Source organism: Petaurus breviceps, unplaced genomic scaffold (assembly GCF_028583685.1).
Source record: "Petaurus breviceps papuanus isolate PSGF00001 unplaced genomic scaffold, PetGlider_PUasm1.0 90466, whole genome shotgun sequence".
Taxonomy (NCBI): Eukaryota; Metazoa; Chordata; class Mammalia; order Diprotodontia; family Petauridae; genus Petaurus; species Petaurus breviceps.
In genome coordinates, this window is record NW_027187260.1 from 3,000,004 (window position 1) to 3,012,399 (window position 12,396).

Below are 12,396 nucleotides of genomic sequence, written 5' to 3' on the forward strand. Positions count from 1 at the left end.
GGTGAAACACATGCCGCACTCTGAGCTGCATCCAATCAGAGCTGCAGCAGTGAGCACGTCATCCTGTTCTTCCCCAGTGATTTGCTTATTGAATAAAGGTACATTTTTTTGTTCACATTTACCTGTTTATTAAAATTGCTGTCAATGTTCATTAAAATAAGCCCTCCCCTGAAAATAAGCCCTCTGGTGTTTTTCTGTCCAAAAAAAAATTTAATAAGACAGTGTCTTATTATCGGGGAAACTCGGTATACATGAAGAAGAGTGATGTCTGGAAAAAATAGACTGGAGCCAGACTTTGAACTTCTTTAAATGCCAATCTAAGGAGTTTATAATTTATCCTAGATACAATAGTGAGCCATTGGAGTTTCTTGAGCAGAGGTATGAAATGGTCAATCCTGTGCTTTAGAAAAATGATTTTGGCAGTTACCTCAAAGATGGATTACTCTAGTCTACTCCATCTCCTGTCTCCTTTCTTGTATGAATATACTCCTTGGTATTCCCTCCTATTGGTACTGGTTCTCTTTGAAGCTGTTAGAAACTCTCCCTTCACTGCTGGCAAGCTCAGGATTAAAGAACATGGTAGTTGCACTTTGGCATAGGTTTCTACATTCAACTTGCTACAAGATCTGACTTGGCTGCATTCCCTTCATTACTGACAATTTCATAAACCATTGACTGATCAGCTAGGGGCTGATCTGATTGGTCCATGCCAGAAATAGCTCTAGTCAACTCTAATGATGATTAGTGGTACTTTAGTTGCCTAGGCAATAAAATGGAAACTTGGAAGTAAGTGTCCTGTCCTCTGAGGATAAAACTGCCACGTAAAGGAAGCATTTTAAACCTTTAGAGATGAAGGGTGCCCTTTAAGTAAAATGAATAAGGTGATAGATAAGTACTCATATGTTAATATTGCTGTTTCTTGCTATGCATTTTTTTAATCCTTTGTAATCACAGGCATCAATCCATATCCCATGACTACATTCTTCAGCAGAGATAAATTTTCTGGAGGGGAGAATGATTGAAATCTGGATGTTTTCCTCAACATGAACACTCCCTGTTTTCCTGTAAAGTCCCTTCCAGTTCTTTTTTTTTTTTTAAATGCTTGTCCTTTCCAGTTCTAAGATTCTGTGGTTGTAATTACTGTACACTACTGGGCAAGTTAGTTCTAGAACCATAGGGCATTAGAGCTGAAAGGAACCTTGGAGATCCCCTAGTCCAGTATCTTACTGAGGAGAAAACAGAGGCTCACGATAGACAGGTGACTTGGTGTATTGGAAAGAGCTCTAGATTTGGAATCAGAGGATCTTGGTTCTGCCACTTGCTACCTACATGACCTTGAGAAAGTCAAGTCAACTCTTTGAAATTCAGTTTCCTCATCTATAAAAATGAGGGGTTGGATAAGTTGCTGTCTGATGGTCCTTTGAGCTCAAAATCTGAGTCCATGAAGCCAACATCTCATAGCCAGTTTGTGAACTTAAGGCAGTGGTTTTCCATAATCTCTCATGCCTTGGCAGTAGTCCCAGAAGGAAGAAGGTGGAGACAATTCCTTTGTCACCTCACCACCCATCTAGCCTTAGGCATGTAAAGAAGCTAGCTAGGCCGACAAAATAGTGGTATTTGTTATGCCTTCTGCAGGTACTCAATCCCAGTGGGACAGTACAGTGGGCTATATATTTCCAACAGAGTTCTTGTTTGGGGCAGCTTTGCTTCTTCATTTATTCTATTCTCTTTTTTTCCCCTACCCACACATTCACTTGGGCCTGATCAGTGCTAATGAAATCACTTTTCAATTTTCATCTGCTCCAACTAAGTTCATTACAGTTAAGGCCCTTTTTGAAATCCCATCCCCCAGAGATCAGCAGCTCCAGGTCCCTCTCATGGCTGCTCTCCCCTCCCCAGCCTCCGTCAGCCTCACCACTCACTTCTCAGGCTGGCAGGGTAATCCCAATCAGCAACAGATTAGATTTGATTTGATTGTCTGAGTTTTCTGTTACCAGCTCTCTCCTGGCCAGCAACGTCGATAGATTTGTTCCCTGGACAGTTCTCAAATGTTTTCTAATTTCTCCACATTCTCCTCCTCTGTACCTTACTCATCACAACTTAATAGATTTCCTTCACAACTCTCCTACTCCCCCCAGAAAAAACACTTTTTTTCTCATTTACATCACGAGCCCAATAGCCAATTGTGTCATTACATACAGGGGATGTAGCACTGTATCTTTCATGTGCCATTATCTCCTTCGACCTTGCAGCATCCAATCTTCTCTAGCAATTTACTTTCCCCATCACCAGGCTAGATTTCGCTAAAGTGTGTTGGGGAGGTCATCAAAGCTGCTTTGACCTGAAAGAGAAAAAATGTTAATATTCTAATCTAGAATATTGACACTCTCTGACCTTTGCTCCCAGAATCCCAGGCAGAACTGCCACTCAGCAGTGTTTGACTTCTCAGTGAGTCACCTTTTTTCCCCCCAAGGGTCTAAAATATAATCAATACAGCTAATTGTTAACTATTGCTAATAATGCAGCTTGAGCTGTTCCCTTATAATTAGATGTTTAAGAACTCCTTATGTGCTCCACAGTATTTATAGTTAGTATACCAGTGGGAAGATCTCAGAGATAAATATATTTTATTTTTCCATCTTTTTTTCCCTCTACAAAAAGACAATGCCCCACAGATTTTTTTTAAATTAATTTGTTTACTTTTAGTTTACAAGAGTCAGTTCCACAATCCCTTGAGTTTCAAATTTCCTCCCCCTCTTTAACTTCCCTCTCCTCACCATGGCGGCATGCAATCAAATATACCGTAGGATCTGCAGATACCTTCACATTAAACATTAGTCAGGTTGTAAAGGAGGATTATAAGAGATGGAATGAACAATGGGAAAGAGGAAACAAAACAAAATGAGAAAAAGGAAGAGAGCAGGTAGTTCCCACAGATTTTTTGACCTCTGGAAACCAGGCCTACAGGAAAAAAAAAAATGGAATAGGAAATACCTTAAGTGCAGTGCTTAACTACTTTCCCTTTCTCCTTGAAAAGGAAAAAGAAAACACCACGTGATACAGGGTTACTCTGCATTGAATGACTAAGTCCAGGGCTCTCAGGCTCTCTCTCTCTCTCTCTCTCTCTCTTTCACTCTCTCTCTTTGATTGCTTTCTGTGCATTTGAAATGGTAAAATCTAATAGGATTTCTGGATTATTTTTGAATATTCTGATAGTTGAGGTTACTGTGAGATCAACTGACTTCTGTGGCATCCCCCCTGTGGAGTAGCCTCTTTGAATTCAGCAGGTGGTCCTTGAGAGGAATGCTGATGACAAGCTCATTTGTGGAGAGTACTTTTAAGATATGTGAAACACTTTTTTGTTAATCATTTTCAGTTGTGTGACTCCATTTGAGGTTTTTGTGGCAGAGATACTGGAGTAGTTTGCTGTTTTCTTCTCCAATTCATTTTACAGATGAGGAAACTGAGGCAAGCTGTGTGAAGTGACTTGCCCAGGGTCACACAGCTAGGAAGTGTCTGAAACCAGATTTGAACTCAGGAAGATGAGACTTCCTGACTCCAGGCCAGGTGCTTCATTCCCAGCACTATCTTGGTGACCCACACCTCTCCAAAGCATTTGTTAATGTGTTATGTACTAAGTTAAGCTCAGTAGAAACAAAGAAAAGCCAACCCTCCCTCCCCCCCTCCCTCCCCAAATAAAACAACTTGCATATACAGTCAAGGAATACACATTCTAATGGAAGAGACAATATGCAAATTCAAGATGAGAAAATAGAATATACCCTGAAAGGGGAAGGCATTAACGAAGGACTCCCAGGAGATGGGGTTTGAATTGAGCCTTGAAGGAGGCCGAGAAGCGTCACTTCAGGAATGTGGGGCAGACACTGCAAAGGAATAGAGGCCAGAGATCAGGTTCCTGCTGGTGTTTGAATGGCAAACAGGCCCCTGTAACTGGATTGTAGATTATATGGAGAGGGGAGTAAACTTGTGAGAAGACTGGAAAACTAGCAAAGGATCAAGCTAGGAAGAGTTTTTTTTTTTTTAAACCAAACAGGATTTTCTAAACCTCTAAGTAACAGGGAGTCACTGAGTTCATTGAGCAGGAGTGACACAGTCAGACCTATTTTTTTAAGATAATCAGGGTTAGGTGACTTGCCCACCAGGGTCACACAGGGTTGAATTTGAACTTGGGTTCTCCTAACTCCAGGGCTGGTGTGCTTGCCACTGCACCACCTCACTGCCTCCAGACTATTCTTTAGAACAACCTTGGCAGTTGAGTGGAGTGGGGAGAGTGTTGAGGTAGAGAGGCCAATTAGAAGGGGAATGCAGGAGTCCAGGCAAGAGGGGAGGAGAGTCTAAACTAGGGTTGTGAGTCTGCAGGATGAATAGGAGCTATGTTGAGGAGGGAGAGTTTCATTTGTGGTTGACATGGTTTGCTTGTCCTCACAGCCACTAGCTACAGCTGTTTGTAAAAATGAGGTGGTTGGTAGGTGATCTCTAAGCAGGCCACTTCATTTCTGTTATTTTATGATCCTCTGAAAGCAATAACCCAGTTCTCTCCAAGACCAACTGAATTATAAACACCACCCTGGTATCGATCTTTATTTATCGCCAGCTGTGGAGCATCATGGGGCAGAAGTCACCAGACAAAAGAGGCAAAGGAAAAAAAATAGAAGACAATGGGGGGTCCCTTCCCTGGAGGGGCCAGAGAAAGAGGTAGCCACAGCAATGCCAAAGGGGTTGGGAGGGAGCAGCAGGTAGGGAAGGAGGAGTGAGCTTTGAACCCCTTCTAAGGTTACACCTCGCACCCCTTACCTGTGGTTAGTGACACTACTACCTACATGTGTGTGACCCCCAAAGACACTGCACGACCTCTACAGCCTATGCCTAAAGCCTCTGAGATAAGTAACAAAGTGATAGACTTGAAATGAGGAAGACCTGGGTTCAAATCCCACCTCAAACACTTAACAGCTGTGTAAACTCCTCCCCTTCTTCCCACCTTAGTTTCCTCCTCTAAAAAATGGGGATAATTGTTGTCAAAAGCAAATAAGATGTGTGTAGGTGGTGCAGTGAATAAATCACCTGGCCTGGATTGTGGAAGCCTCCTCCTGAGTTCAAATCTGGCCTCAGATACTTCCTAGCTGGGTGACCCTGACCAAGTCACTTCACCCTGTTTGCTTCAGTTTCCTCATCTGGAAAATGAGCTGGAGAAGAAAACAGCACACCACTGCAGTATTTCTGCCAAGAAAACCCCAGGTGGGGTCAGACACAACTGAAGAGTCGGCACAACTGAAAACGACTAAATGAAAAAGTGTTTCACACATCTTCAAAATACTCTCCACAGATGAGCTTGTCATCATCATTCCTCTTAAGGACCACCTGCTGGATTCAAAGAGGCTACTCCACAGGGGGTGTCACAGAAGTCAGTTACTTGGTATGCTTGGGAAAGAAGAAAAATCCTCAGGTTATATATTCCTAAATAGCACTGAAACTAGGAGGGTTATTTCTAAAACAACAGAGGCCCATCCTTCACCTGGTCCTGCTACCTAGTCTCCATCCCTCTTTTCCTCCTTCCACCTCCTTCCACCTCCTCCATACTTTTTTTTCCCCTTCTGATAAATTTTAACCCCTTAACTATCCAAACTGAAAGGATAGCAGATGGCCCAACTCTTAGAACAAGGAGCATACTTTTTTCTCTCTTGTTTTATTTTATTGTTTCTCAAGTGCATGTAAAATATTTTTTAACATTTGTTTTTTTTTAATTTGCATTCCAAATTCTCTTCCTCCCCCTCCCTGCTCCTTGAGAAGGCAATCAACTTGATATAGATTATACATATGTAGTCATACAAAACATATTTTCATATTAGTCATATTGCAAAAGAAAACACAGACCTAAAAAGAAAAATATGGAAAGTAAAAAAAAAAAGTAAGCTTTAATTTGTATTCAGACTTCATCAGTTCTTTTTCTGGGAATGTGTAGCATTTTTCATCATAAGGCCTTCAAAATTGTCTTGGATCACTGTATTGCTGAGAATACATAAGTCACTCGCAGTTGGTCATTCTATAGTAGTATTGCTGTGGATATTGTATGTACAGTGCTCTCCTGGTTCTGCTCATTTCACTTTGCAATAGTTCATATAAATCCTCCCAAGTCTTTTCTGAAAGTATCCTGCTGGTCTTTTGTTATAGCACAATAGTATTCCATCACAGTCATATACTACAGCTTGTTCAGCCATTCCCCAACTGATGGGCATCCCCTCACTTTTCAATTCTTTGCCACCACCAAAAGAGCTGCTATACTTTTGTACATATAGGTCCTTTTCCCATTTTCTTTGTTCTCTTTTATACAGACCTAGTAGTGGTATTGTTGGGTCAAAGGGCATGCACAGCTTTATAGCCTTTTGGGCTTAATTCCAAGTGGGGCATACATTTTTCTAGTCTTTACTTATAACCCTCCACCCTTATCCCTTTCCTTTCAGTTGACTGGCTGCTCTCAAAGTGATGGCAAGAGCTTCATGCTGGGTCTGGTCTTGAGTTCATAATTTTCCCAACTTTTGGCTTGGCCTTTCCATTCTGCCTCAAATGAAAGGGAGGGAGAGGGTGGCAAGGGGGGAGTGGGAGAATAAGGGAATGAGGAGGAGGGAGGGGAAATAACAATGGTGAGAATGTTCCCTTTCTTAGTAATTACTTCTTGCTTAGCCCCTCTGCTTTCCTGGCATCCTCTCACCTGTATCTCCTGAGATTCTGCCTTATTAGTCCACTTATAGGAAGAGGGCCCTGTACCTACCACAGGGCAAGGCAAAGGACACATAAACCAGGGAACTTTAATGTTGATCACATCAAAAGCTTTTGAGAGATGTGTCAAATTTCTTAAAAGAGTTTGATGTCAGAAGAACTAAATTCAAATCCCAGATCACTTGATCATTGTATTTGTGTCTATGGGGAATTTTTGGTTTCCTTATATGTAGAATGAGAGGATTAGATTAGATTAGATTATGTTGCACCCTCTCTAAGATTAGACTACCAATTTTCATTATCACTGGCAGGTTGGGTTTCCAGGGAGCAGTTAACTACTTCTCCTTACAGAATTATAAGGGTAATACTGAGAGGCTGGGTGTGGTATTCTACTGCTATAACTCATGAGCCCCTGCCAGAGTGCTTCAGAAATATCATTTAATGAGTTAGTCTCTCTCCAATATAAATTATTAATATCAGTTATTAGAGAGATGCTTACTGATAAAACTATAGTAAAAACCTAACTTTTAAAAATCCCCCCAATGTCTGAGACATGCTCTCCCACAAGTACACAAAGAATCTAGAGAAAAATGGGCTTAGGCTTAGAGAACACATATGGCAAAAGGGTGACTCACAGCTCCCAGTTGGAGGGAATGTCTCCCTTTGTGGAGACATTATGGAGTTCCCATGAGATATGTGTAACTTCCTTCTTGGTCCAAAGATTTTGAGTCATTAAAGAGTCCTGAAGTGAACTTCTTTCCATATGTCTGTTTCATCCTTTCTCAGCCTAGATTTACTGTTTGTTACTGATTCAGTTTCTGCAGTGATGAGATCAATGGTCAAGGGAGGGAGAAAGTTATACTCCCTTTGGGATGGTTCTCTGCTGCCTCCCTTGCAGCCTAAACTTAGTCCATCAAAGAGATATCCTTCTTTAATAAGGTAATAAGGAAACAGAACATCATCTTAGTTATATTCATTGAGTTTGAGCTATGAGACACACCCTTCTCAATGACTAATATGGATTTTTCCAATCTGAAATCTATGATCCTATGGTAATCCTGTGACTTAAGTTAAATCACAGCTTAAACTGGTATATAACTCAGTATTTACAGTTGAGCCAATATCTGTCAATATCTGTCCATCCTTCACTTACGTGTTGCCCATTAGAGTTTGGAGCATAGCGAACTGGCCAAAAAGACCAAGTGAAGAAGGATGACCAGGAAAGAATAGTGTAATGAAAGGTAGGAGAGAAAAATATCCAGAAGGATGAGATGGTCAACTGCATCAAATTCTGCAGAATCCTCAAGGAGAATGAGTCCCAAAGAGACACCCCTGGATTGTTGCAATTAGGAAATTATTGGCAACCCTCATGAGATTAGGAATAGTCTATCAGTCCTTTTCAACAAGATGTTTTAGGTTTCGGTAGTTATTTTTATTTGAGCAAATTTTTTTTAAATTCTATTTTAAAAAGCTTTATTGCTGCCTTTTATTTTTCACACCAGTCATTTCTTGTAGTCCTCCTCCCCTCATTAAATCCTCCCTTATACCTAAGGATAAACAGCCAAGACTGACGAGATGACCAAGTCTGAGGCTATATGCCACATTTTGCTCCTGTAGTCCCCCACCCCTTTACTGAGGAGAGGGATGTGTGTTCTATCATTTGTTCTCTTGGACCAGTGGCAGTCAATGCCAGTAGTCTGAGTTGGGCAGACTTTTAGTGTTCTTTCAGTTTGCATAATTATAGTCATTAAGCATATTGCTCTTCTGGCTCTGCTCACACACACAAACACACACACACACACACACACACACACACACACACACACTTGGCTTTATATATCTTCCCAAGCATCCCTAAATGCTGTTTGTTGTTGTTCAGTTAGTGCTGTCATGTCTGACTCTTCATGACCCCATTTGGTGTTTCCTTGGCAAAGATACTGGAGTGCTTTGCCATTTTTTTCTCCAGCTCATTTGACAGATGAGGAAACTGAGGCAAACAGGGTTAAGTGACTTGCCCAGGGTCACATAGCTAATAAATGTCTGAGGCCAGATTTGAATTCAGGGTGATAAGTCTTCCTGATTCCAGGCCTGGCACTTTATCCACTGTGCTACCTAGCTTGCCTTGCATTCATGATTATATATGGAAAGAATAATGGTCCCCTGCATTCACAATCCATAATATGCTTAACTATTCCTCAACCAGTGTTAAGGATTAGTTTTTGTTTCTAGTTTTATGCTGCTACAAAAAGTAATGTCAGAATTTTTAAGTTCTCAGATATGGAAAAAAAATGTTGTATATTATGAGAGCACCTTAAACATGTTTTTTGATTTTCCAAACCTCACTAACATCTTTTCTCTCCAGGAAAAAACAGGTATGGACTACCTGAAACACAAGGGAAGTATGGGCCATTATCACCATCAAGGATATTCATCCACTCCAGGACCTGAAGTTTGCTTAATGTAAGAGACATTTGCATTTTGAAATAGAGGAGATCTATTCTCTATCCTACTGTTAGGCTAAGGAGGTAAGTGTTCTAGATACATGTGACATGTGTATTGTGTGTGTATATACATATATATGTATGTATGTGTGTGTTACTTCTCTTGGGGGCTTACCATTAGATGAGGGAAGGATAAGTCTACAAATAAGCTGAGCATAAGAAAATACTTAAATGGATTTTTGATCTCATTGGTTTACAAAGGAACTTCAGAAATGTGGATCACAACTTGGTCTGCCCATGGCATGCGACTTTTATCCATATCATCACATAAATTCAACATAGGGGGTCCAACCAGTATGTTGTAGGTCTTTCTCACTTTCTCTTAACATCATCAGGGTTACCGGTGGAGCACCTGTCTGTCTGTCTGTCTGTCATCCCTCACTCTTACCATGTGACCAGTCCATCTTTTCTTCCCATCAGACATTTTCCTGATAGCCTCTTTACTCCTAATCTCTCTGAAGTTCCTCATTGGTTATATGTTGCATCCTGTTCATACCTACCATATTCCTCTCAATCCCTTCTGTGTGTTATTCGTTTTCAACTTTTTGGAATCTATTACATTCCATGGCTCACTGTCATATGGGAACACCAGTGGAATGTTAATATGCAGCTGACTGAAAAGTGGAGAGACAAAAGATGTCACTGCTTATTGTTTGTTGATTATGAAAAAGCATTTTATGCAAAGGAAAAGGGAAGGAAGGAAGAAAGGAAGGAAGAAAGGAAGGAAGGAAGGAAGGAAGGAAGGAAGGAAGGAAGGAAGGAAGGAAGGAAGGAAGGGAGAGAGAGAGAAAAGAAGGGCAAAGGGTAGAAGGAAGCATTTATTAAGTGCCTACTATGGGCGAGGAACTGTACTAAGAACTTTACGAATATTATCTCATTTGATCCTCAAAACAACCCTAGGAGACAGGTGCTATTAATATCCCCATTTTACAGCTGAGGAAATTGAGGCAGATAAAGGTTAAGTGATTTGTCCAGGATTGCAAAGCTAGGAAGCAGACCAAAGGGCTTCCTTAATGGCTCTTTTCCAACAAAGTTTCTCCTGACCATACCTCACAGAATCACAGATTTAGAGCTAGAAGGGGCCTTAGAGCTCATCCAGTTTAACTCCCTCATTTAACTAAAGAGGAAACTGAGGCTCAGAGAGGTTAAATGCCTTGCCCAGGATCACATAGGCAGAACCAGGATTCAAACTCAGGTCTTATGATTTCAAATTCAGCACTCCAGCTTCAGCACTCTTCACTGAACTGCAATGCTTCCCTTCAAAATCATTCAAAATGAATTAAAAGATATAAAACCATAAATAATCCTGTTTAGAACATGTTCTAATCATAAATATCCATCAAAGAATAAAAAATAGAAGTGTATGCTTGCCAAAGATGTTTGCCATTGTGAATGGAAAAGACCCATTGCAAAGTCTAAATTGAAGGATCCTCACTGACAGTGAACATTGTTATATCAAACCCCAGAGCAGTGCAGTGCCTCTTGGAAGATATCTAAAACCACTCCAAAAGAGTTTGGCCTGAGCATCCACATGGGAAAGATCAAGTAGATAAAGAATGTTTATTGCCCAGATATGACATGCACCAGTATGTATAAGTTATCATTGAGTAGGGCCCAGAAGGATAGTGGGATGGATTACCTTTGGGAAATTGTAAAACTCCTTTAATGGCATAAATAAAGAATGGGAAAAATGCAAAAGTAGTATAAGAAATTTGAGGGCTGCTAAGAAATCATGTAGGCCTAGGTATCTGATGGGGTAGTGGTGGTGCAAGGAGGGTTGGATTGAACATAAATGACGCCAAGTAGATTAAAGATTGATTGTGAAGGGCCTTGGCCACCACCATTCAAAAGTTTATAAATATTTTAATTTCATTAAAGGGTTTTATTGCCTTAAAACAATCAACTATCGATTAGACTGGGCAACAAAAAAAAATAGAGGAAACTATCTCAGTACCAGATTCAACAAATACTATTTGAATCAGAATAACAGTGAAACAGTGAATTCTCTTGACTCCTGGTCTTCATACCTAAAAATCTTCCTGTGTTATCACCCACCTTTTCTTTTCTCTCTCCAAACTTAAAATGTGTTGGTCCATCCTCTTGCCAAAACTAATTTAATTATAGGATTTATTGATAGCATACAAACAACTGGTGAAACACTCCCTCTTAGAAGAAGAAATATGCATCTGCCTCCCTTCCAACCTGGGTTCCAGTTTTTGTCTGGATTAGGAAAATTAAGCCACATACCCAGGAAATTGGCTCTATCCATTTAGTAGACCAATTCCAGATGGCCTGTGGCTAGGACCTTTGAGGTTTTTCTACTGAGGAAATAAGATGGCTTGCCCAGTCTAGGGCAAATAAACCCTAGTACCTTTGAATAAACCAATTATGAATAAATCATATAAAGTTCAACATAGAGCAGTTATTAGAATTCCTTTGGTATCAAGGGACTGCACTCATGGATATTCATCAGTTATTATAGCTGTCTCTATTTCCAGATCTCTCTTCTCCTTTGGGGAAAAGAGCCCAATCTAACCAGCTGCATCAATCTTTCTCTACTGGCTCATTTCCTTCTGCCAATAAAAATTCTCAGGCCTCATCCATCCTAGAGAAAAGGAAAAGAAAGAGAAAAGAAAAGAAAACTTTCCCTTGACCACACCACTCCTTCAAGTTATTGTCCGATATGACTCTTCCCCTTTACTAAATTAGAAGATAGAGTCAATATGTCAAACTACTCATTACTTCTCAAGCCCTGGCAATGTGGCCTCCATCCCTTCCACTCTTCTGAATCTGCTCTTTTAGGATAGGAATGACTTCCTTACTGCCACAGACAGTCACTTTTCCTTAGTCCTCATCTTCATCAACATTTCTACAGTATGGTACTCTTGTTTTATATGCTCCATTCCCTTGACTTTGTGATGCTGTTTTCTGTTGGTTCTCCTCCTTCCTTCACTAATCACCCCTCTATCTCTCCTCTTTACCAATTAAATGAGAGAGTGCCTGGGCTTTTTCTTCTTTTCTTCTCTCTTCTCCCCTCCTCTCCTTTCCCCTCCTTTTCTCTCCCTTCTTCTTTCCTCCTGCTCCTCTTCCCTTCCTTCCCTTCCCTTCCCTTCCCTTCTCTCTCTCTCTCTCTCTCTCTCTCTCTCTCTCTCTCTCTCTC

General features: G+C 40.7%; 1 protein-coding gene across 9 annotated transcripts in view; it reads left to right on the forward strand.

Annotated features, from left to right (window-relative positions):
- Positions 1-12,396, forward strand: part of TLR5 (toll like receptor 5) — an 82,987-nt gene that overhangs the window by 4,723 nt on the left and 65,868 nt on the right. For 6 of the 9 annotated variants that reach the window (XR_011163248.1, XR_011163247.1, XR_011163246.1 and 3 more), the window contains exon 2: positions 9,098-9,260. Coding sequence is in view for 3 of the 9 variants with exons in the window: in XM_069062608.1 (XP_068918709.1) it covers positions 9,098-9,195 (98 nt within the window). In the remaining 6 variants the exon portion in view is untranslated. The remainder of the gene's footprint in view (positions 1-9,097; positions 9,261-12,396) is intronic. The other 3 variants (XM_069062610.1, XM_069062609.1, XM_069062608.1) reach the window with 1 other exon arrangement.